The sequence below is a fragment of the Salvia hispanica genome, chromosome 1 (assembly GCF_029641045.1).
Source record: "Salvia hispanica isolate PSC_SH4W2 chromosome 1, Shi_PSC_v1, whole genome shotgun sequence".
Taxonomy (NCBI): Eukaryota; Viridiplantae; Streptophyta; class Magnoliopsida; order Lamiales; family Lamiaceae; genus Salvia; species Salvia hispanica.
In genome coordinates, this window is record NC_142692.1 from 2,595,646 (window position 1) to 2,618,818 (window position 23,173).

Here is a 23,173-nt window from a genome sequence, read left to right on the forward strand (position 1 = left end):
GCTTAAGGTGGATCCGCCCCTGCATCGATCCATCCAACCCTGAATTGGGTGCGTTTATGTTTTTTCACAGCTTAGCGTGTAATTAACATGTTGTGTTGAAGCAGATTGTCATTAATCATTAAGTGAAATTTTTTATATCATTCCTTATGTGGGCCCTATAATGTAAATTTACAATAACACCAATATTAGTCTTCACAAAATTAATTATTCGCTATAACCCATCAAAGCATCAACACTAATTGGAATATAGGAGTACAATATATGGTAGTAACATCAAAGCCCATTTCCAAATTCCACCACTCGTCCTCACACATTAATTGATCATAATCAAATGTGTAAAGGAAGTGGATCCACATAGAGAGATGCAATCAATGGGCCCAAATACTTTTCAGGGTAAGTGAAGCCATCTTCTTTATTAGTGTAAGTGATCTCAGCCATTCGACCATAGTTTAGGAGTTGTTCCATCATTTCCTTAGGCACTGAGCTACTTCCTTTAACCCACTCTGCAGTTATATCTTTCCATCCATTCTCAACAAGCTCCACAAACTCATTAATCGCTTCTTGCTTCGACACGCCTTTGTCTTTCATGTAGCAATCCACCACCGTCGGCAACTTTCCTTCCCTATTCCCGCGCTTCATCGTCAAATATAAAACTTGTCATTTGCACTTATGGAGACGCAGAAAAAATATTGGTAAGTTGATACGAATATACTATAAGAATTTAATTTGATTTATTATTGGAAGTAAGAGTCAAATTTGGTGACTAAAATGGACAATTATTTCATTTTTACTAAATGTACAAACATTATGTAGTGTGACTTACTTCATGCGTGCCTAAATCATCAACGGTTCGGCCCAATTTAGCAGTGGAAATGACGATTTTGGGCTCACTGTGAAGCCATTGAACTACTTCCTCATTAACATCAGATGTCATGCCAGGGATAAGAGATGTGAACATCACAAAAATACAGCTTGTAATAACTGCATTTGTCATATATTCCTCAAAACCTGGCATTTGCCTTTCCATAATCCACTTCTGCACTTGATTATAAGCCCTACCAACTTGTATCACCTTATTGTCACCAAATAAAATGAAACATATGAGTTAGTTCTTGAAATTAATTTAAAACAAACTATAGTACAAATTCGTAAAAAAGATTAAGAGGGATTCTCGTGTAAGATTGTTAAACGGATCAAGACTCATGTTCTATTCTCACAAAATATCTTCGAACTTGTGAATTTTTTGTGATTGGCGGTGATTGATCCAGAACATAAATTCATTGATTGAAAGTAGTAATTAGTGAACAAACAAACGACCCAATTTCATATTAACGCCGTGCGTAGGTCTTTAAGTTTAATGGAACCATATGAATATCGGATTCTCGTGCAAGACTGTCAAACGGTTCAAACACTGGTGGACGCAAATGAAATGCTCAAGGGGCTTGAGCCCCGATCAAACTTAATTATAAATTATTGAAGTTTATAACAACCTAGGGACAAAATGGTAAAAGTTAAGAGACCGGGACTTTTGTGTCAGACTGTCAAACGGGTCAAGAGTTGTCACTTTATGTATGCATACATGTAAAATTCATGTATTAGCTATAAGTAAAACTTACTGCTTCTTTGTAGTAAGGGACAACATAGGGCTTTCCTGGCTTTTCTGCTTCAACTACATAATCTTCATATTCACTTACAAAAGCTCTATACACAACTTTCATGAAATCAGGGAGCACATCAATCTCATCCAAATCCCACCTAGAAAAATTTAAAGGTACTATATTAGTTTTGATATTTCTCCAATTTTTTATGAAATTATAGAAAAAAGTGATTGGTTAAAGAAACACATAAAAAAAAAGAAAAATATAATATACCTCTCGAGAATGTGGGTGAAGAGATCATTTTCTTCTAGTGTAGCATAATTATCATAGTTGTCATTCATAGCTGAAACAAGTTGCATGTTTTTGGCAACAGCTAATCGAACATAAGAGTATTTAGGTTCAAAGCGTAACCCATTTCCCCAGAGATAACACTCCACAATTCTGTCTCTTACATGACCCAATTTGCTCTTTATGTCGATTTTATCCCACCATCTTCACCAAAATAACATCAAACAAATCAATATTAATAAGTGGATAACACTCCCATTATAAGGTCTTTTAAGGGGACGAGGAGCTCATTTCTAACAAATAATCAATATCCATGCACCCCTCATATATATAGTTCCACTCCACAATTTAAAAAATCAGATGAAAAATCATAAATTTGATATTTTTTTCACAAATGTCACGTCATCAATTTGAAACACTAGGCAACATAGCCAACTTATTACAACTAGGTAACCCAAATATTTTCCCTATGGGAAATTTGAGAAAAATGTTAAAATATACTCCCTCCGTCCCAGAATAAGAGTTACTAATTTTCATTTTGGTACGTCCCCAATTAAGAGTAGCACTTCACTTTTACCATAAATAGTAAGTAGGTCTCACATTCCACTAACTCATTTCACTCACATTTTATTATAAAATCAATATAAAAAAGTGGGTCCCACATTCCACTAACTTTTTCAACCAACTTTTCTTTACATTTCTTAAAACCCGTGCCCGGTCAAAGTGCTACTCCTAATGGGGGACGGAGGGATTATGAATTTTACGGTCAATTTTTAAAGTTGCAGGACGGATAAGAATTTGACTAATTCATGATTATTTTTTTTTAATTTCTCCTAAGTAAAATATTTCTTGGTTTACCTTGTGAGTTCAGCCAATTCTTTCCTATAGATATTCTGCAAGAAATTGAAGTTGAGTTTGGCTAGTTTGAGAAGAGATTCATCGGTTGCTCCTTCTCTTTCGTAGATGGAAATGTAGAACCGGATGTTTAATAATGGAAGGCCTCTATGAATGGAGTGCTTCAAAGATTGCTCCACTTTCTCTTTCATAATGGGAGACTCATCTAGTGTTGGTAGCATTTGATTCAACTGATCAACTGTGAATTTTGCAGCTTCGTCTAATGATTTTTCGTTGTGAATTCGGACGTGAGCTGCCTCGTACAAACATAGGATGCCTTCGATGTCGATGCTATGGCTTTCTGATCTCCATTTGCTGTCTTTATCGACGAATTTGTTGAAAACATCTGCATCATCCCAACACGAAATGCTAAGGAAATCCTTTGCACGAACAAACACGACCCATACATATAAGGACACAATAGCAACGAACGACAGTCATACAAAGTCTAAATACTCAAAGTTTATCGACAAACGCTCGAATAAGTGGTAACTAGTAAATAAAAAAGTTAGTAAAAATACTAACACTCTCTTTGTCCCATTGTAACTGTGTCGTATTTCATTTTGGATTGTTGTACTATAGTCATGTAATTTTCTTTAATATAAAGATTTAAAAAGTAATACATTCAATCGTTTTTACTTTTCTCTCAAATTATCTTACTAAATACTCATGATAGCGGGTATGACACGAAATTGTCGTGTCCTATCATGTCGACAAAGACTCCAACATGTAACATTTGATAAAAATCTATGTATCATGTCTAAGGTTAGGTATAATTAATGTCAAACATTCGATAAACAATAAATTGATTTTTTTTTTTTTGAAGTTTTGTACTGGTCAACTTCTTATTGGAGTACCACAAGTCCATTCTAAATTTTATTACTGATGTCGTTAATGAATAGAATATGCCTCGTAATCTTCTAAATATATGTGACATTGAAATTAAGTGTATCATAATATTAGTACATGTTATTATAGATATATTATTAGATTTGAGAAAGTGATGTTTACTCTCCTAAATATATGTGACATTGAAATTAAGAGTATAAATAATTTAGTACATGGGACAAAAAAATAAGTGACATACCACAAGAAACAGGATACTGATGTTGTCTTAGCAAACGAAACCGAAGCGCAGTAGTGAATACATCATAATCTTCTTCTTCTTCGGAATCATAAATTTGTTTGAGCTTCTCTTCGATTTCGTACTCAAAATGATATGCGACACCCAAACGCTCAAATTTATCGATCAATATCATCAATTTCGTAGATTCCACAGCCATTAACATATTTCCTATTTCTTTCTTTAATGCTTCCATTGCCTCAGAGTACTTCTCCTGCACCTATATAGACCATTATTTCGGTCGGTATATACTTCAGCGCTTCCAATAATAAAACCGTATTTCAATTTACCGACATATGCAATTCGTCGGTAATACCAAACGAAGATGAGTGAATTTCTTAATTTATATTATTTGCAAATTAAACTAATGAGAATATCACAACGGATATGTATTAGTGACGAACTACATAAATAAATAAAACAAATTAATATTAATTGGTACCTTATTATCGAAAGAAAATGTAGAGAAAATGTCGCCCCACATGCTTGGCTTGTATAAGACAATGGGAGGGCGGATATGCCTCACGTTGCTTGAATCATCACTCACCATATTTGCTGCGGCCATTTTTGTAAATTAAAATAGTAAGCTTAATTAGCTCTCTTAATTTGTGCTTATGATTTTGGTAAGTGGTATACTATGGAAAGAGATCATTCGCCTATATATAGATGTATGCACTAGTTTAGTTATGACGTTGTTTTTTGTTTTTTTTTTTTTTCCTTCTTGTGAAAAGTTATTACTTTTATTTTTTTTAATGTACAAATTTATAAATTATATGTTCAAAGATGGACCATGAGCATAGTAGACGTAGTCAAATTTCACGTGAATTATGCAATATAACGCTGCTATCATATGGATATGAAGACCCCCCAATCTCGTATTAAAAATATTCAAATATTAGTTGGAATTTATAATTATGCTTAATCTGGGCAGTGGAATATAATAACAGAATTGTGAAACTGACTCACATTGGATATGGGCCGTGTTTATATAGTTGGATATGGCCTATGGGCCGTATTTATATATGTGGATTTTCGTTAGTTGTGTATTTGTATAAGAAAAATAAGTACTCCCTCCGTCCCACTTAAGTACGTTTTCCTTTTTAGTTTGTCCCAATTAAGATGACATATTTCCTTTTTAGGAAACTTTCTCTCTCCATTTAATACATTTAACCACTTTTTCTCACCTCTATTAAAATATTCATCTTTCTTTCTCTCTCTATTTTAATAATTCTACCCACCTTTTCTCTCTCCAATTAAACACATTAACCAATAACTCCTAAAATCCCGTGCCGGCTAAGGAATGTGTCATCTTAGCCGGGGCGGAGGGAGTAAAAAATATGGGAAAATTTTATTACTCCTAAGTCCTACTCCTAGGCCTGCAAATTTATTCCGCGGATTTCAGGTATACCCGATCTTGACCCAATACCCGACGGGTTTTGGGTAATCGAAACTCGAAATTATGGGTTTGAGTACGGGTTTGAGTAGTTAATGTTAAGATTTTTCGGGTTTAGGGTACCTGAAACCCGTATTTGGGTACCCGACTAATACCCGATTAAACCCGATTAATTATGTATATGGGATAAATATTTTTATTTAGTATAGGGCCTATGGCCCATAGGGTTAATCTAGGGTAAATATATTTAATCACATGTAGATTTATGCCAAAAATTTCTTTATTTCAAAATTAAGTAGTGTCTATTTTTGTCAAATGTCTATTATATAATAGAATCATAATCTAGAGAAAGCTAAAGCATTAGAATTGAAGTTTAGATTTTTAATAATAATCAATAAATAGTATTGTTGTGTTAATTTTAATAATTTCTATTCCAATCACAATATAATTTATATAAAAGAATAAATTTGAAATATTCTAAGTTCGGGTTTATGTGTACCCGATTAGTTAGGTTCGGGTACCCGCACCGGGTATTAGAGCATCCTTAACCCCGTCCCGGATTTGGGCCGCAAGTCCTCTCCACGTCATCATTCCCTCAAATTAGGGGTTCCAGGCCACAACTCCAATAACCCCGCAGGCCACAACTCGGGCCATAACTATTCATTTGCACTATTACAACTACAACCTATTTTACTCGTAAAATAGAATATGTTGAACAATTAAAACCGGAAAAAATCATTTTTAATTCAAAATTAATTAATTATAAACAAAAAAACTTAAAAAGTAGAACAACGTAAAAAAAATGCAAATTTTTTTACTACTCCCTCCGTCCCGCTTTAGCAGTCCCATTGACTTTTCTGCACTCATTTTGTAAAAATGATAATAAATAGTTACAGTGGAGAAATAATAAAGTAAAAAAGAGAATAATATAGAGAAGAGTCTTATCTACATTATTCTCTTTTTTATTTTATTATTTCTCCACTTTAACTATTTATTATCATTTTTACAAAACGAGTGCAGAAAAGTCAATGGGACTGCTAAAGCGGGACGGAGGGAGTATTATTCATCTTCCTCTCGCCCCTCTTCTTCTTCTTCTTCAAAATGCTAAAAAAAAAAATGCAAAGAAAATAAAAAATTGAGGCTCGTCGCCCCTTCTTCTTCCTCTTCAACCCTCTTCTTCCTCTCCCCATCCCTCTTCTTTCTATTCCAAATGCAAAAAAAATCAGAAATTGAGAGGCTCCATCGCCCTCTTCCTCCCTCTTCTTCCTCTGCCACTTCCTCTTCTTCCTCCAGAAATTGGGGCCCGGGACGGAAATAGCTCACCTCCAACGCCGGCCGGGCCGTATTGCGGCACGTCCCACGCCGTGTAACGCCGAGCCGGGCCGGACCCCGGGAGCGGCCCAGGGACGCAACTACGTCCTCGGGACCGTCCCGAGCCGTGCCGCTCTCCCCTCCAACGCTGTTCTCGGGCCGGGACTCGCGATTTGCGGCCCGGCCCAAGGATGCTCTTAGGGATCCGAATTCACATCTGGGTCGGGTATTGAGTATGATATTTTTTAGATTTCGGGTTCGGGTACCCGAATTTACAGGCCTACCTACTCCTACCCAATGGAAAAGCGGAAAATGAAAGTAAATTTGTAAATATGTATTTTCATCTTTCCACTAATGAGAAAGCATATACTCCGCATTTCAGGCTTGAAACCTACGTAAATGGATCCAACCCTATTAGTTTTGCATGTCAACTTTCATGCATATTTTGATTGACAAAATTGGATAATTTTCCTTTTAACAATGAAATTAACCGATTCAGTAATTTCCAATAGTTGACTATAATAGTGGCTCTTGTTTTTTTTCACGGCACAGCTTATTACACGCGATGTTGAAGCAGACTGCAACTACGAGAATTGAAGTGGATGGTGTTAGGACCATCGACTGTACATTAGTTTAAACAACCTTTGTGAGCGTCACAACAAGCAAATTATTCACCATAGCACCAACCCCAAAAGCTATATTACATCACAACATCTTATTACAAAAGCTCATTTCCATCACTCCACACACACACACACATATATGAGCATTCTAGCTTGAACATGTAAACATCAACCTTAACACTCTATGATCACCAATCTAGCAAAGCAAAATGGCTAAATAAACCAAGTTGCCCCACATTGATGTTTATTATAATAAGCATGCATATATAAATAATCAAACGTTGAGAGGAAGAGGATCCACATAGAGAGATGCAATCAATGGCCCCAAATACTTTTCAGGGTTAGTATAGCCATCTTCTTTACTCTTGTAAGTGACCTCAGCTACGCGGCCGTAGTTTAGGAGTTGTTCCACCATTTCCTTAGGCACTGAGCTGCCTCCCTTAGCCCACTCCGCGGTAACATCCTCCCATCCATTCTCAACAAGCTCCACAAACTCATTAATCGCTTCTTGCTTCGGCACCCCTTTGTCATTCATGTAGCAATCCACCACTGTCGGCATTTTCCCATCCCTATTCTCGCGCTTCATCGTCAAATATAAACTTTTAATTAGTCATCACAAAATAGCCTCATTTAACTATATATATGTAACAACATTATTTATGTGGTACTATAGTAGTGTCACATACTTCATGGCTGCCCAAGTCTTCGAGGGTTCGACCCATCTTGGCAGTGGAAATGACGATTTTGGGCTCGCTCAGGAGCCATTGAACTGATGCTTCATCAACAGATTTCATGCCAGGGACAAGAGCTGTGAACATCACATACATACAGCTTGTGATCACTGAATTTGTCATATATTCATCAAAACCTGGCATTTGCCTTTCCATAATCCACTTCTGCTCTTTGTTATAAGCCCTACCAAGCTGTTTCACCTTAATAATTGTCACCAAAAAAAGGTTATAAACAAACAAACAAACATAAGGTGTAAATTTACATTAGCTTATAGTAATCCTTACTGCTTCTCTGTAGTAAGGGACAACGAAGGATTTTCCTTGCTTTTCCGCATCGACCACAAAATCTTCATATGTACTCATGATGAATCTATAAACAACTTTCATGAAATCAGGGAGCACATCAATCTCATCCAAATTCCACCTGAAAAAAATTTATGAGTATTACTCCGTATTAGTACAAAATTTGTATGTTTCTCCAATTTGTAAAAACCAAAATAAAAGATCTATATTTGTCGAAGAAGAAGATAATATATGAGTTAATAACTTGTACTAAGTCAAATCGAGACATATAAGGATGGACGGAAGCGTGTGTTGATGTACCTCTCGAGAATCTCGGTGAATAGATCATCCTCTTCAAGTGTAGCATAATTATCATAGGTGTCATCCATAATCGACACAAGTTGCATGTTTTTTGCAACAGTTATTCGAAGGTAAGAGTATTGAGGTTCGTAACGAAACGCATTGCCCCAAAGATAACACTCCACAACTCTGTCTCTTGCATATGGCAGTTTGTTCTTTAAGTCAAATTTATCCCACCACCTTCACCAAAAAATAAGGCATGTTAGCATTTTTGTATTTTACTTAAAATTTAGTCCCAAAAAAATCATGTTATAATGAATTTTACCTTGTGAGTTCAACCAATTCTTTCCTGTAGATATTCTGCAAGAAATTGAAATTGACTTTGGCTAATTTGAGAAGTAATTCATCGGTTGTTCCTTCTCTTTCGTAGATGGAAATGTAGAATCGGATATTTAAAATTGGAAGGCCTCTATGAATGGAGTGCTTCAAAGCTTGTTGCACTTTCTCTTTCAAAATAGGAGACTCTGATGCTGGAAGGATGTAATTCAATTGATCCAATGTGAATTTGGCAGCTTCGTCTAATATTTTTTCGTTGCGAATTCGGACATGAGCTGCCTCGTACAAACTTAGGATGCCTTCGATGTCGCTGCCATGGATTTCTGGTTTCCATTTGTAGTCTTTCTCGACGAATTTGTTGAAAACATCTGTGTCATCATAAGCATATATGATCGTGTGAGATTATTTTAAGTTTCTTTGAATTTACCATGCAATATAATATTCGGTACTACTAAGTCTAAGAGGGTCGTATCGTTATCGTGGCGGCACGGTACAACAAGACCAAACCCAAACATGACAAGATAAAGAAATATTCGATGCAAACATGGTACAACACGTACAAAACATGTTACTATCACACTATTATATTTGAAAGTGGTGTTTGTTTACCCTACTAAAAATACTTGATATAAGTATATAAACATGAGTGAAATGGACTAATAATAAGTGCAATATAATACCGCAAGAAACAGGAAACTGATGTTGTCTTAGCAAACGAAACCGAAGCGCAGTAGTGAACAAATCAGAATCTTCGTCGGCTTTGGAATCATAAATTTGTTTGAGCTTCTGTTCGATCTCGTTCTCAAAATGATATGCGACACCCAAACGCTCAAGTTTGTCGATCAATATCATCAATTTTGTAGACTCCACAACCATTAACATTTTTCCCGTTTCCTTCTTTAGTGCTTCCATTTCCTCAGAGTATTTTTCCTGCACCTACACATGACACCAATTCCATCCATTAATATCTTCAGCATTTTTAAAAATAAATACTACTCCATCTTTAATTTATTTACTTCAACAAGCAATTAAACAATACAAAAGGTTACCGACGGATTTTCCATCGGAAATTCTAAGAACGGACTATATATACGTCGGTAAATTATAAAATATGGAGTACCTGATTATCGAAAGAACATGAAGAGAAAATGTCACCCCACATGCTTGGCTTGAATAAGACAATAGGAGGGCGGATATGTCTCACGTTGCTTGAATCACCACTCATCACCATATTTGCTAGAGCCATTAAATTTCTTTAACTAAAATAGTAAGCTTAGTTCTCGTAGTTTTTGCTTCTTTAAGGAGTATTATGATTTGGTAATGCTATGATATGGGAATAAAAGATGGTGCTATCATTCACCAATTTATAGATGTCATGTGTGAAAAGTTACAATTCACCATAATTATTTTTTTTAATATGAAAGATCTTAGTACCATTTAAAGATATTAGATCTAAAAGAAAATGAGAAAAAAAAAAAAAAAAGTTTGTAGTATGAAAAGGACCATGCCATGAAAACTGGACTAAACATGCAAGGATCTCGTGGCATCCATCGGAATCACATAGAGCGGTAAATAATTGTTTTTTTACTATTTGTTAATTGGTCATCATGCTATATTGAATGATGTCCCTGTCTCATAATAGATGACATACTTATATTACATACTTATAATACCTTGTTTATCAACAAAAATCTTACCAAATCCATCCACTTTTTTAATTATTTAATTAATTTCTATATCCTTCACATCATCTTCCACTTCATTAATATTTATACAATCCAAACACACATTTTATTATGGTTTATTAATGACCACTCAATCTCATCATTATATATTTAGTTTTATATTATTTTTTAATAGTAATATTATTATATAAAATATTTATTACTGCGCAATAAAATTTATAAAAAAGCACAATAAAAGCTAAGGAAATAATCTTAGGAACAATTGAAATTTTGGAAATGATAGAAATTTTGAGAATCATAGAATATATTATTCTCATCATCCTCCACGTAACCGTTTATCCACTCGTTTCCGGCCGTCGAGAGAGAGAGAGAGAGAGAGTATTGTAGATAACTCTTCTATATATTATTCTCTCTTTTATTTTACTGTCTCTCCACTTTAATCATTTAATCTTATTTTTTTTTAAATGAGTGCAGAAAATTAATGCCTCTATTATTATGGAACGGAGAGAGTAATTTGGAAGAAAAAGCAGAAAATAAAAGTTAGCGTATTACAAGCAAATAACCCAACTTTTTAAGACATGTTTAATTTCGGACAATTATAAATTGCCATCCATATTTTACATAATTTTCAGAGAAAAAAGAAGAAGGACCGACTTGATCGCTTAACATGTAAGCTCGATAGGCTAGTCTGATTTCTAATCTGGTTGTAATTTCCCAGCCAAAGCCTTCTAATTTTAGTGGGTTAATCGGATCAACTCATCAAATTCGCATCGAACTTAAATTAACATCCCTAACTAAGAGACAACATTATAATATATGCAAGGAAAGGTGGCGATTATATATGAATATCTCATAGTCTCGTAGTATTAAAATATTTGCAAAATTAGTGTGATGTCTTAAGCTAAGAGTGGGAATTTGTACAGGAAACTAAGCGATAAAATTACATATGTAATGAATTAAAGGTGGTGGATTATGTATGAATAATAATGATATCATATGATTAGGAATATCTCCTAATCTCATATTAAAATATTTGCAAAATTAGTGGGATGTCTTAAGCAAAAAGTGGGAAATTGCACAAGAATCTAAGTGATAACATTAAATATGTAATGAATTAGAGGTGGCGGATTATGTCTGAATAATACTGATATCATATGTATATGAATATCTCCTAGTATCAGGGGCGGACACATGTATAATAAGGGTGGGGCTAAAGCCCTTAATTAATTTATTTTCTAACTTTTTTTCTTCTGTAAATTTTTTAAATTTATCCAAGTTTAACAAAAATTATTATGTAAAAGTCCTGATAAATATTCTAAAATATCCAAATATATACTTTAAAACAAAATTTAGAAATTTGAGCCCTTATCGTTATTTATTTGCCTAGTCTCATATGGAGTATTAAAATATTTGTAAAATTAGTGTGATATCTTAAGCTAAGAGTGGGAAATTGTACAGGAAACTAAGCGATAACATTACGTATGTAATGAATTAAAGGTGGCGAATTATGTATGAATATATTTTTATATGTGTTAGGTAAGTGGTCAAATAACACGTGAATTATGTAACATAATGGATATGAATATTAAAAAAATTAGTGGAATTTCTTACGTTTTAATAGAATCCAATAGGCACCTGACTCGCATCATTATTGGGCCGTATTTTTAATTTGTTTCTTAGATATTGTTGATTGTATAAAAAAAAAGGAAGGAAAAGAAAATATATGAATTTTTTTTATTATATTTTAGCAGACTTCATATTTTTCTGTTACATTCTTTACTAGGAAAAAAATTACTGTTTCAATATTGGAAACTTAGCACATCAATATGTAATTTATCACTCAAGAAGTGCCCCCATCATAATTGTTGCTACCATTCTTGGCTTAAAATTTTTCACCCAAGAAACCATTAAATGGATTTTAGCAATTTATCAAGCAATATTTCTCAAGTCTATCATCAAATAAGATACAATTAATATAATTAACAATCAACACATTTGCACTTTAAGTGAGAAAACTCTTCACCAGACCAACCCTTGCCTTAATTCTTGAGCATCTCCACTTGTGCGAGAGAGAATCGACTTCCAACATCCTTCAAACAACCTGTAGGAGCATATCCAACAAGAAAAGATGTATAATAGAAGTATATTATCTTTTTACTTTTTCAAAAAGTGAAATATACACTTTTAAAAAGTAATACATTCCAAAGGAAAAATATATATAGAAAGGTTTAAAAAATAATTAACAGTACAAAATGTATTAAAAAAATAAAGTGTGATAATACCTTCTCCCTTGGAGAGTGGTTTTTTCGTGAAAAGAAGACAAATATGGTAATTATAATACCTCTCCATCAACGGAGAGGTAAATATACCTCTTCAAAATGGAAACAGGTATAATACTTTCTCAAATACATTTTCCTTTGGAGAATGATATTTCACAGAAAAAAGGTAAATAAGGTAATTATACGACTTTACCTCTTCATTTACCTCTCTTCTCTCGGTAATATTCTAATACGCTAAATGCCGTTTGCATGACTGCAAGATAAAGCCCTACTAGACCAACAAAAAGAGTAATAACAGGCCAAGGGCTATTAAAATAGTTACGTTTCATGTTAGCCCTCGACATGTTCCAGGGTTCTGTGCAATGCTTATGCACATCCTCAAACATCTTCGCATACACGAAGCTATTCCCCGGTTCAGCCACCGAATCACCCAGCGTGTTCACCATCTCCACTACCTTATCTTCATCCCCTAACCAGTTGTGGATGAGCCCATTTCGAGACAAGTATCTCCACATCCGTAGAGGAATCAATGATGCAGTCAAGGAATTTGACGTAATCAGTCACGAAGATGTTTTGATTATGCTCAAAATATTGCTCGTACGCAATGAGGTTCTGCAAGAACGACTCTGTCCTATCCTCGATGGTTAGTGGCGCCATTGTCATCACCCCCTTTTTGAATCTAATGTCGAACAACGTCTCTCCTCTTGATTGGTTCTTAAACTCGACGTAAGCCTCCTGAAGTCTTGTCGCGCTGCTGATTAACCGCAACTGCGTTCCTAGTGTTATTACCTGGTGACTGCTTCCTCCGCCCGAGCACTGGGGAGGAGGAAGCCAGCTCCGATGGAGGAAGTCGAGCAAATGCTTCACATGAAAGATATATAGACCAGGTTAGCTAGGTTATTCGACTTTAATTAATTAAGGTAGAGAAAAATAGAAATTAAACATGTTAACATAGAGTCTACTGTCCGCCATTAAATGACTAATTTTTCTTATTTTTAATAATCGCCGACATATATCTCATTTCATTATTAGTACTATTTTTATAAAATCAATATATGTATATATAAAATAGAGACCACATTCTGATAACTTTTTTCTAACATAACCTGGCGAGGATCTACAATCGGCATTGGCTGGCTGCACTGTCCAGGATAGAGACTGGTGAAGAAGTTGAAGAGAAGGTTCCAAAACGTAGAATGCTGGCCAGGTGCCTCGATGAGGTCGTAGAGCTCGCACAACACCAAGAACGGCAATTGATTCTCAAAGAGCATGAGATCACGCTTCAGGCTGTTGATAATCCAGTTCATTTGGAAGATGGGATCATTCTCCTCCCTCAAAATCACTGTTTTAAACTTGCGAACTAGCTGGACGATAAAGCAACCATCTAGAACAAGCATTTCAATGAACTCGGCCGGGGTTAGGGCTTCAGGCAGATCTGCGTAGCATCTTCTTGCCTCTGCTTCTACTCTGCTTACAGCAGCCACGAACCTTTTCACATCATTCAGTGGATCATTTGCGTCAAGCAGCTGCTTCAGGTAACGCAGCTTGTGGCCTTCCATCCTCTTTAGATGCTCATTATTATTATGATAAGGGCCGATGGCGATCACCTCGGGCTCGTAGGCCTTCGGGTTCAGGTCGCGTAAGTGTCTGTGAACTCTGTAGATTGTGCATTCCGGCTGTGCCCCGGAGACTTCTTTCAGTTTTTCATTTATCCCTTGAGTTATGCTATCAGGATCCATGTAAAGCTGAAATGTGAGAAATTTCTATGACTATAAGTCTCTAAGCAAGAGGAGTGTATGTTTTTAAAGAAGTAACAAGCCTCTAAAATTAGTTTATACTAACCGTAGATCCCCGACAGAATTTAGGCTTTCTTCATCTTTACATGCTGCAAAATTATCAACAAATGAATGCTGTAAAGTTTAGGCTTTCTTCTTCTTTAAAACGAGATGAATGATTGGAGGGTGTACCGTATTTTAACACAACTAACAACGCATTGATTTGATCTAACATGTAATTAACAGTGCATTGATTAGATTTAACATGAGTAATTACAAATTTTTGTATCGTGCAGTGCATTGATATTCGCAGTGCTGTAAATTTATAAATAAGTTAGGTGCGTAGACAAATTTCACGTGAATTAGTTCGATTATTATGCTTAATCACATGGATTAGGTGGCGGATTATAAACAAGTTGATCACATGGATAAGTACGAAGATGCTCAATTCTTATATTAAAACGTTTGCAAAAATTAGTGGGATTATTATACTTAATCTGGATTGTGCAATATAATAAGGGCTAAATTCTATAAATAGGCCATTCTGGAAAAATGCTTCCATCGACAGGGTTTTTTTTATTTTTGCTTCTATTACTGGGTGTTACGCATTCTTAGAATGCGTAACTTAGGTGAATCGGAAAAAGAACAGAAAATCAAACTAAAAACGCATTCTTAGAATGCGTATTTGTCTGTTACGATCACGTATCTTCCATATCCCAATTAATTAGTTAATTGTGATTCACCATATCTTTATCATATTTGTTTAGTTATTATTAGATTTGATTTACTCTATTTTCGTAGGATATCATTGTATCCCCACATATTATAAATATGTGGAGTATTTGCACATGAAAAGGCAATTAATGAAATCATTTTTACTGTCCAATTATTTGGCTTCAAGAAACCCTACGTTTCTTCGTATCCTTTGCTGCCGACGAGATCTTTCTCGCGCTCAGCTCTATCACCGGAGATCACCGCCGACCCAAGCTTTTGGGCGCCGGATTTATCTACGGGTCGAGTAACTCACTCGCGCTCAGCTCCTCTCGCCGGAAAACACCGCCGACCAAAACCTCTTGGGCGCCGGATTGTCTACGGTTTCCGTTTCTCGTCGTGGGATTGATCGTTGAGGAAGTTGATCCTTAACAAATTGGTGCTTTCATCCCATACTCTTCCTCTATCTTTGTCATCCATATCCCCCAAATTATTCACCATTATCACAGCCACCTACTCCTCCATACTTCCACTTACAAATATTCCACCGAAGAGAAGCTACAATTCCCTCTCTTACACCTATCACCTTATTTCATCCATATCAATTTCTCACCAATCAACAAAAGAGGAGACGTTCTTCACCAAAACAAGAACACCGAACCCCTTCTTCGCAAAGAAGCCACTCCAACTTCAATCTTTTCCTTATCATATGCAATATCAGCCCCCTCACTAGATGAACCCTATTATTGAAAAATTTGATCGCCTATTGGACATGATGGAATCCCGTATTGACGCAGCAGATCGGCGCCTGGATAACCTTTGTCGGAAACAATACCCCAGCCTGCACCAATCTAGGCGGTCACGCAACATCCCCGACGGGTATTTCAGCCGCCATCCGGAGGCTGCTGCCAATCACTTCTTTGGCGATCCTCGTGCGCCTCCACTGCCGGAGCCACCGCCACATCAGACTCCAGCCCCGTCGTACGCGCAAACCCGCCGCAGCTATCTGCCCCACAGTCAGCTGCCGCGTCGAACACAGCCTTACACCTCCGGGCCGTCACACTATATCAGCGAAGATATGTACAGCCCACAATCGTATTGGGACCCGCCTAGCGTGATTAGAGACACCTACCAGCCGCTGCACGAGCGCTCTAATTCCAGGCGGTATTCTGCCCGACAGAATGCCCACCAGCCGCCGCGCAACGCCTCCACCTCTGGGGATCAGTTTCTGGAGCAGGAACAGCCACTCCGACAGCCACATTGCTTACGCAAAGCCAAGCAGCAGTTTCTGCCTGCAAAAAATCTGACTTGCTAGGATCTGCCAACCCCAAGACGCCAATCCACGTGTTGGAATCTGCCTTGTATTCAGCAGCGTGCGTCGGCTTATGAGCCGCCAGCCCCGACCGGCTGGCCTCCGCGACGACAATCGTCGCCCGTGTGTCAGCCGACCTGCTGGGACCCGTTGGAACAACAGGGATACCCAACGCTTGTGGAGCCCCTTGACCGTCGTGTGCCAGATTCCAACCTTTGCCGCAGCCACCACAGCCGCATCGCTACCGGAGGGAGGTTGATGAGGACAGATGTTATGGAGAGGTCGTTCCTCACACGCATTCGCCAGCACTTAACGGCGATGGGGAGTTTTATGATTCAGATGACTCCATATTAGAGGAGGAGCTTTGTGATTCAGAGAACTCCATATTAGAGACATCAGTACAGAAACTCAAGGATCATGGCTTGCTTAGTGAGAATCGGGGATCTAGGGAAGGTAGAGATGGCAGACTCGAAGACCAACAAGTTTCGTCTTTTGTGGAAGTCTGCCCACCGCGCAATCCCGATATGAGTACAGAGAAGGAGGAAAAGACATTGTTGAACGATGTAGACGAGGACGATTCCACTAATGAAGTGATGAAGGTCGTCGCCTCACTCAATGTTGTTCAAGTGTCATCCAAAAATGTTGTTGGAAACTGTTGGAGCAAGAAAGGAGATGCTGCTTACACTGGTTTGCCCGTCATTGCTTGCGTCGGTAATGTACCAAGTATGAATCATCGATCAACATTGCTCGACTCCGATGTAAGGTTGATCCCTCCGCGGAATGACATGCCATATTTGAGCATTCTTGGAGGTGATAAAGGAAGATATTCAGTTGGTCTATATGTGTATGATCCAGGAGGAAACGGCTCGCTAAAGCTTTTGCTTTCAACTCTCGTCGTTGGTTTGTGGTTTTCACCTTGAGGACAAGGTGGATTTCAACCGTGGGGGAGTTGTTACGATCACGTATCTTCCATATCCCAATTAATTAGTTAATTGTGATTCACCATATCTTTATCATATTTGTTTAGTTATTATTAGATTTGATTTACTCTATTTTCGTAGGATATCATTGTATCCCCAAATATTATAAATATGTGGAGTATTTGCACATGAGAAGGCAATTAATGAAATCATTTTTACTGTCCAATTATTTGGCTTCAAGAAACCCTACGTTTCTTCGTATCCTTTGCTGCCGACGAGATCTTTCTCGCGCTCAGCTCTATCACCGGAGATCACCGCCGACCCAAGCTTTTGGGCGCCGGATTTATCTACGGGTCGAGTAACTCACTCGCGCTCAGCTCCTCTCGCCGGAAAACACCGCCGACCCAAACCTCTTGGGCGCCGGATTGTCTACGGTTTCCGTTTCTCGTCGTGGGATTGATCGTTAAGGAAGTTGATCCTTAACAGTGTCTTACTTGAACAAAATTGGGGCAAATCGCTTTCAGAACAGAAACACACAGACGGGATTCTTAACCCTCTTCTAGAGAGAGGTAAAATACCGTGGGGGGAGGGGGAATCTTGGCGGCGGCAGGTCGACGGGAGCGGCGGCGGCGGCGAAGAAGCAGCGGAGTCCAGAATGCGATTGGAGTGAAGCTGCGTCTGATATTTTGTTCTGATTTGCCCAAATTTTCTACTTTTATTTTTCTGTTATTTTTCTGCCAATTTATTTATTCACCTAAGTTACGCATTCTAAGAATGCGTATTCAAATACGCATGCCTATTTATAGAATTTAACCATAATAAGAGAATCCAATGTGAGTCTGACCCACCTTAGATATATATGGGCCGTATTTAGTTATATGCTTATTTGATATTGTGTTAGTGTTGATTTTCGTTGTTTGCAAATTTATAGTAAGACAAAGAAGAATAAAATATGGGAAAATTTTACGTTTTAGCAGTTCCCGCATCATATTCTACAGTATGTTTTGCTAGAATGAAAATATCGTAGGTTGTGTTGGCCTAGTGATAAAATGATTAATTGATGCCTAGACCAAAGGTTATGGGTCTGAGCACTGGCGGACTAAGGATTTCAGCTCTTGGTGGTCCAACTGAATATTAACAACTGTAGAGTAATTTTTTATATTAACAAAGTGTGGTGACAATAACTCCCTTTATCCCACTAAATGTGAAGCATTAATTTTTCTGACTAAATTTTATGTAGCGTTAGTTTAAAAGTTATGAATCTTCACTATATAAATATGAATATGAAGAGTCTCATTATATAAGATACGAATGTTGGGGTGCTAATGAGTTTGAGTCTACCGCAATAAGGCCTTTAAAATTTATATGTTTATTTTGCCAATCAAGAAGAAAGAAATGGAAAACTTCAGTATCCATGATTGTTATCAATGAACTAGGGGAAAAGAGGTTGCTTGATCCTTAATGTGTTATGATTTGAGAAAAAGTGAGAAAAGAAAGAGGATAGAATAAAGCTGAGAACTTGTGAGAGGAAAATTGAGAAAACTGTAAATGCAGATATTATTCAATTGATAACAATAAACTCTCGATTGATATTCTTCTTAGTCTTACTCAACCGAGTATTTCACTATATACCCTTTTCTACTAACTGCCTCAAACGGCCTAAACAAAATGAGAGAAAGCAAACAGAAATTAGCAACAGCTTTTCCAGCGGCTAGTTCATTCTTTGAACTCTCATTCTTCTTTTCTTCACTTGGGCTTACTTCCTTAATTGGCTGGGCTACTTATACACACCATTCTTCACAAATGTTTTCACATCCTCCTCGAACATCACCTTACAGTGCACTTGGGTGCATGCGGGCCGAATCTGGGCCCAACCCTGGGTCCGATTGAACCCAGCCCAAAACCCTACATGGATTCAATCCATTTTATGTAGAAGAACTATCACTTTACATCAGAACAATAATCAAATTATAAACTTCCTCCGTCCCGGCTAAGATGACACATTGCTTAGCCTGCACGGGATTTTAGGAGTTACTCCCTCCGTCCCCCATTAAGAGTCACACTTTTCCATTTCGGTCCGTCGCCAATTAAGAGTCACACTTCATTTTTACCATAAATAGTAAGTAGGTCCCACATTCCACTAACTCAATTCACTCACATTTTATTATAAAACCAATATAAAAAAATAGGTCCCACATTCCACTAACTTTTTTAACCAACTTTTCTTTACATTTCTTAAAACCAGTGTCTGGTCAAAGAGTGACTCCTAATAGGGGACGGAGAGAGTATTAGTTAAAGTGTTTAATTGGAGAGATAAGGTGGGTGGAAGTATTAAAGTAGAGAAATAAAGAAAGATGAATATTTTAATAGGAGTGAGAAAAATTGGTTGAGTGTATTAATTGGAGAGAGAAAGTTACCAAAAAAGGAAATGTGTCATCTTAGTTGGGACAAACTTAAAAGGAAAACGTGTCATCTTAAGCGAGACGGAGGGAGTAATTATTAGTTTTGATTACATTACAAAAGCTCAAGTTCCACAACTCCACACACACACGCACATATACTAGCTTGAGCAAGTAACTCATCAACCTTATTTATAGCTAAATAAAACAAGATGTCTCACATTGATTATAATCAAATGTGCAGAGGGAGAGGATCAACATAAATAGCTGCAATCAATGGCCCCAAATACTTCTCAGGATCAGTGTAGCCATCTTCTTTATTATTGTAAGTGATCTCAGCTATTCGACCGTAGTTTAAGAGTAACTCCACCATTTCCTTAGGCACTGTGCTACTTCCCTTTGCCCACTCCGCAGTTACATCTTCCCATCCATTCTCAACAAGCTCCACAAACTCACTAATCGCTTCTTGCTTCGACACGCCTTTGTCATTCATGTAGCAATCCACCACTGTCGCCATTTTCCCGTCCCTATTCTCGCGCTTCATCGTCAAGTATAAACTTTTAATTAGTCATTTAACTATATATATGTAACAACATTATTTATGTGCGTACTAGTATGACTTACTTCATGACTGCCCAAGTCTTCGAGGGTTCGACCCATCTTGGCCGTAGAAATGACGATTTTGGGCTCACTGAGGAGCCATTGAACTGCTGCTTCATCAATAGATTTCATGCCAGGGACAAGAGATGTGAACATCACATACATACAGCTCGTGATCACTGAATTCGTCATGTATTCTTCGAAACCTGGCATTTTCCTTTCCATAATCCACTTCTGCTCTTTGTTATAAGCCCTACCAAGCTGCTTCACCTTATTCATTGTCACAAAAAAAGGAGCATTAACTTTTATTTCTTGGAATTTATAATAGATTTAGTCAAAGGGAATATTGACAAAAGGGATGGAGAAGTGTTTTGAACTTTGATGAAGGGTGTAATTGTAATTTCACAATATACGATTTCGACTAATAATAAGGCTTACTGTTTCTCTGTAGTAAGGAACAACGAATGATTTTCCTTTCTTTTCAGCATCAACTACAAAATCTTCATAAGTACTCATAATGAATCTATAAACAACTTTCATGAAATCGGGGAGCACATCAATCTCATCCAAATTCCACCTGAAAAATTTTAAAAATGTTGAATAAGTAACTTTTTTAAATGCGCCTCACATTCTACTGTCTCACTTCACCTATATAGCTAATATATAAAAGTTGTACCAAGTAAAATTGGGGCATTTAATGATAGGCAAGGGGGTGTATTAAAATGTACCTCTCGAGAATCTCGGTGAAAAGATCATCCTCTTCAAGTGTAGCATAATTATCATAGGTGTCGTCCATAATCGACACAAGTTGCATGTTCTTGGCCACAGTTACTCGAACGTAAGAGTATTGAGGTTCGTAGCGTAACGCATTGCCCCAAAGATAACACTCCACAACTCTGTCTCTTGCATATGGCAGTTTGTTCTTTAAGTCAAATTTATCCCACCACCTTCACCAAAAAATAAGGCATGTTGGCATTTTTTTATTTTTCTTAAAATTTAGTAAAAAAAAATCATGTTGTAATGAATTTTACCTTGTGAGTTCATCCAACTCTTTCCTGTAGATATTCTGCAAGAAATTGAAATTGAGTTTGGCTAATTTGAGAAGTAATTCATCGGTTGTTCCTTCTCTTTCATAGATGGAAATGTAGAATCGGATATTTAAAATTGGAAGGCCTCTATGAATGGAGTGCTTCAAAGCTTGTTGCACTTTCTCTTTCACAATGGGAGACTGATCTAATGTTGATAGCATTTGATTCAGTTGATCGACTGTGAATTTTGCAGCTTCGTCTAGTATTTTCTCGTTGCGAATTCGTACATGAGCTGCCTCGTACAAACTTGGGATGCCTTCGATGTCGTTGCCATGGTTTTCTGGTTTCCATTTGTAGTCTTTCTCAACGAATTTGTTGAAAACATCTGTGTCATCAACATATGATCACGTAAATTATCAATTGTAGTACAAAAATTAGGTCCATCCTAGTAAGTCATAAATATATTCAACATTATACTATATATAAGAGTATATATAAATTAATTGTTGCCATCTAAATTAAAATAAGTAAGTACGTAATACGTGACATATATACCACAAGAAACAGCATACTGATGTTGCCTGAGTAAACGAAATCTAAGCGCAGTAGTGAGCAAGTCATCGTCGACGTCTTCATGTTCCTTTCCCGATTCATAAATTAGTTTGAGCTTCTCTTCGATCTCCTTCTCAAAATGATACGCGACACCCAAACGCTCAATTTTGTCGATCAATGTCAACAATTTCGTAGACTCTGCTGCCTTTAACATATTTCCTATTTCTTTCTTCAATGCCTCCATGTCCTCAGAGTACTTCTCCTGCACCTATACACACCAATTTCGTTAGTCGGGTATCTGCATCGTTTCTAAATATAAAATTCATATTTTAAATTATTTCCAAATTAAAAGGTGATTATGGCACGTACATATCACACCATGTTCATTGGAAATTATAAAATACCTGATTATCGAAAGAAAATGTAGAAAAAATGTCACCCCACATGCTTGGCTTGTATGAGAGGGTGGGAGGGCGGATATGCCTCACGTTGCTTGAATTAGCACTCGAAATATTTGCTGCAGCCATTTCTACAAAAATAGTAAACTTAGCTTTCTTAATTTGTGTTTCTCTAATATTATAATTTTGATAATGCTATGATACTGAAAGAGATCATCCACCAATTTATAGATGCACCTTTTCTTTTTTTATTTGGAAAGGTTGTAACTTATAATTATTTTTTAATGTTCGAATTAAAAAACTATTAAGTCTATAGGTTCAATGATGGACCACGTCGGCTGGTCGCATAAATGGGCATAGTATAATATGCAAGAATTATATCTAGCTATCTGAATAAATAAATTTTTTGTGCAATTTTAACGAGTTTTAGAATGTTTTAAAATAGGATGTTAGACGAAAAAGTTTCAATTCATTTTAAATGTTTTATTAATGTACGAGACGATGTCTTCTGATGATACTCAAATAATATATTAACAATAAAATGAGGAATTTTTTCATTTTCATTTTTTTTTCTTTTATTATTTTTAGAACATAATGTTTTCAACATCACCAAAAAATAATTTTTAAACAATGAG

General features: G+C 36.7%; 3 protein-coding genes and 1 pseudogene across 3 annotated transcripts; all 4 read right to left on the bottom strand.

The window, feature by feature from the left end:
• Positions 1 to 188: 188 nt before the first annotated feature.
• On the bottom strand, positions 189 to 4,505 carry LOC125223847 (gamma-cadinene synthase-like). Its single transcript, XM_048127146.2, has 7 exons — positions 4,346 to 4,505; positions 3,868 to 4,123; positions 2,745 to 3,126; positions 1,872 to 2,090; positions 1,617 to 1,755; positions 824 to 1,072; positions 189 to 633 (listed from the first exon to the last, which is right to left on the bottom strand). Exons 1-7 carry the CDS (start codon positions 4,466 to 4,468, stop codon positions 328 to 330), a joined length of 1,674 nt encoding a protein of 557 aa, XP_047983103.2. The 5' UTR covers positions 4,469 to 4,505; the 3' UTR covers positions 189 to 327.
• A 2,790-nt stretch (positions 4,506 to 7,295) lies between these two features.
• On the bottom strand, positions 7,296 to 10,163 carry LOC125185210 (gamma-cadinene synthase-like). The gene is made up of 7 exons (XM_048081710.2): positions 10,000 to 10,163; positions 9,560 to 9,815; positions 8,869 to 9,247; positions 8,565 to 8,783; positions 8,247 to 8,385; positions 7,917 to 8,162; positions 7,296 to 7,810 (listed from the first exon to the last, which is right to left on the bottom strand). Exons 1-7 carry the CDS (start codon positions 10,123 to 10,125, stop codon positions 7,505 to 7,507), a joined length of 1,671 nt encoding a protein of 556 aa, XP_047937667.2. The 5' UTR covers positions 10,126 to 10,163; the 3' UTR covers positions 7,296 to 7,504.
• A 2,308-nt stretch (positions 10,164 to 12,471) lies between these two features.
• LOC125199923 (UPF0481 protein At3g47200-like) lies at positions 12,472 to 14,597 on the bottom strand (annotated as a pseudogene).
• A 5,417-nt stretch (positions 14,598 to 20,014) lies between these two features.
• LOC125199919 (gamma-cadinene synthase-like) lies at positions 20,015 to 22,725 on the bottom strand. The gene is made up of 7 exons (XM_048097766.2): positions 22,545 to 22,725; positions 22,144 to 22,408; positions 21,592 to 21,973; positions 21,289 to 21,507; positions 20,999 to 21,137; positions 20,585 to 20,830; positions 20,015 to 20,498 (listed from the first exon to the last, which is right to left on the bottom strand). The coding sequence occupies exons 1-7, from the start codon at positions 22,665 to 22,667 to the stop codon at positions 20,193 to 20,195; spliced, it is 1,680 nt and encodes a 559-aa protein (XP_047953723.2). The 5' UTR covers positions 22,668 to 22,725; the 3' UTR covers positions 20,015 to 20,192.
• Positions 22,726 to 23,173: the final 448 nt, after the last annotated feature.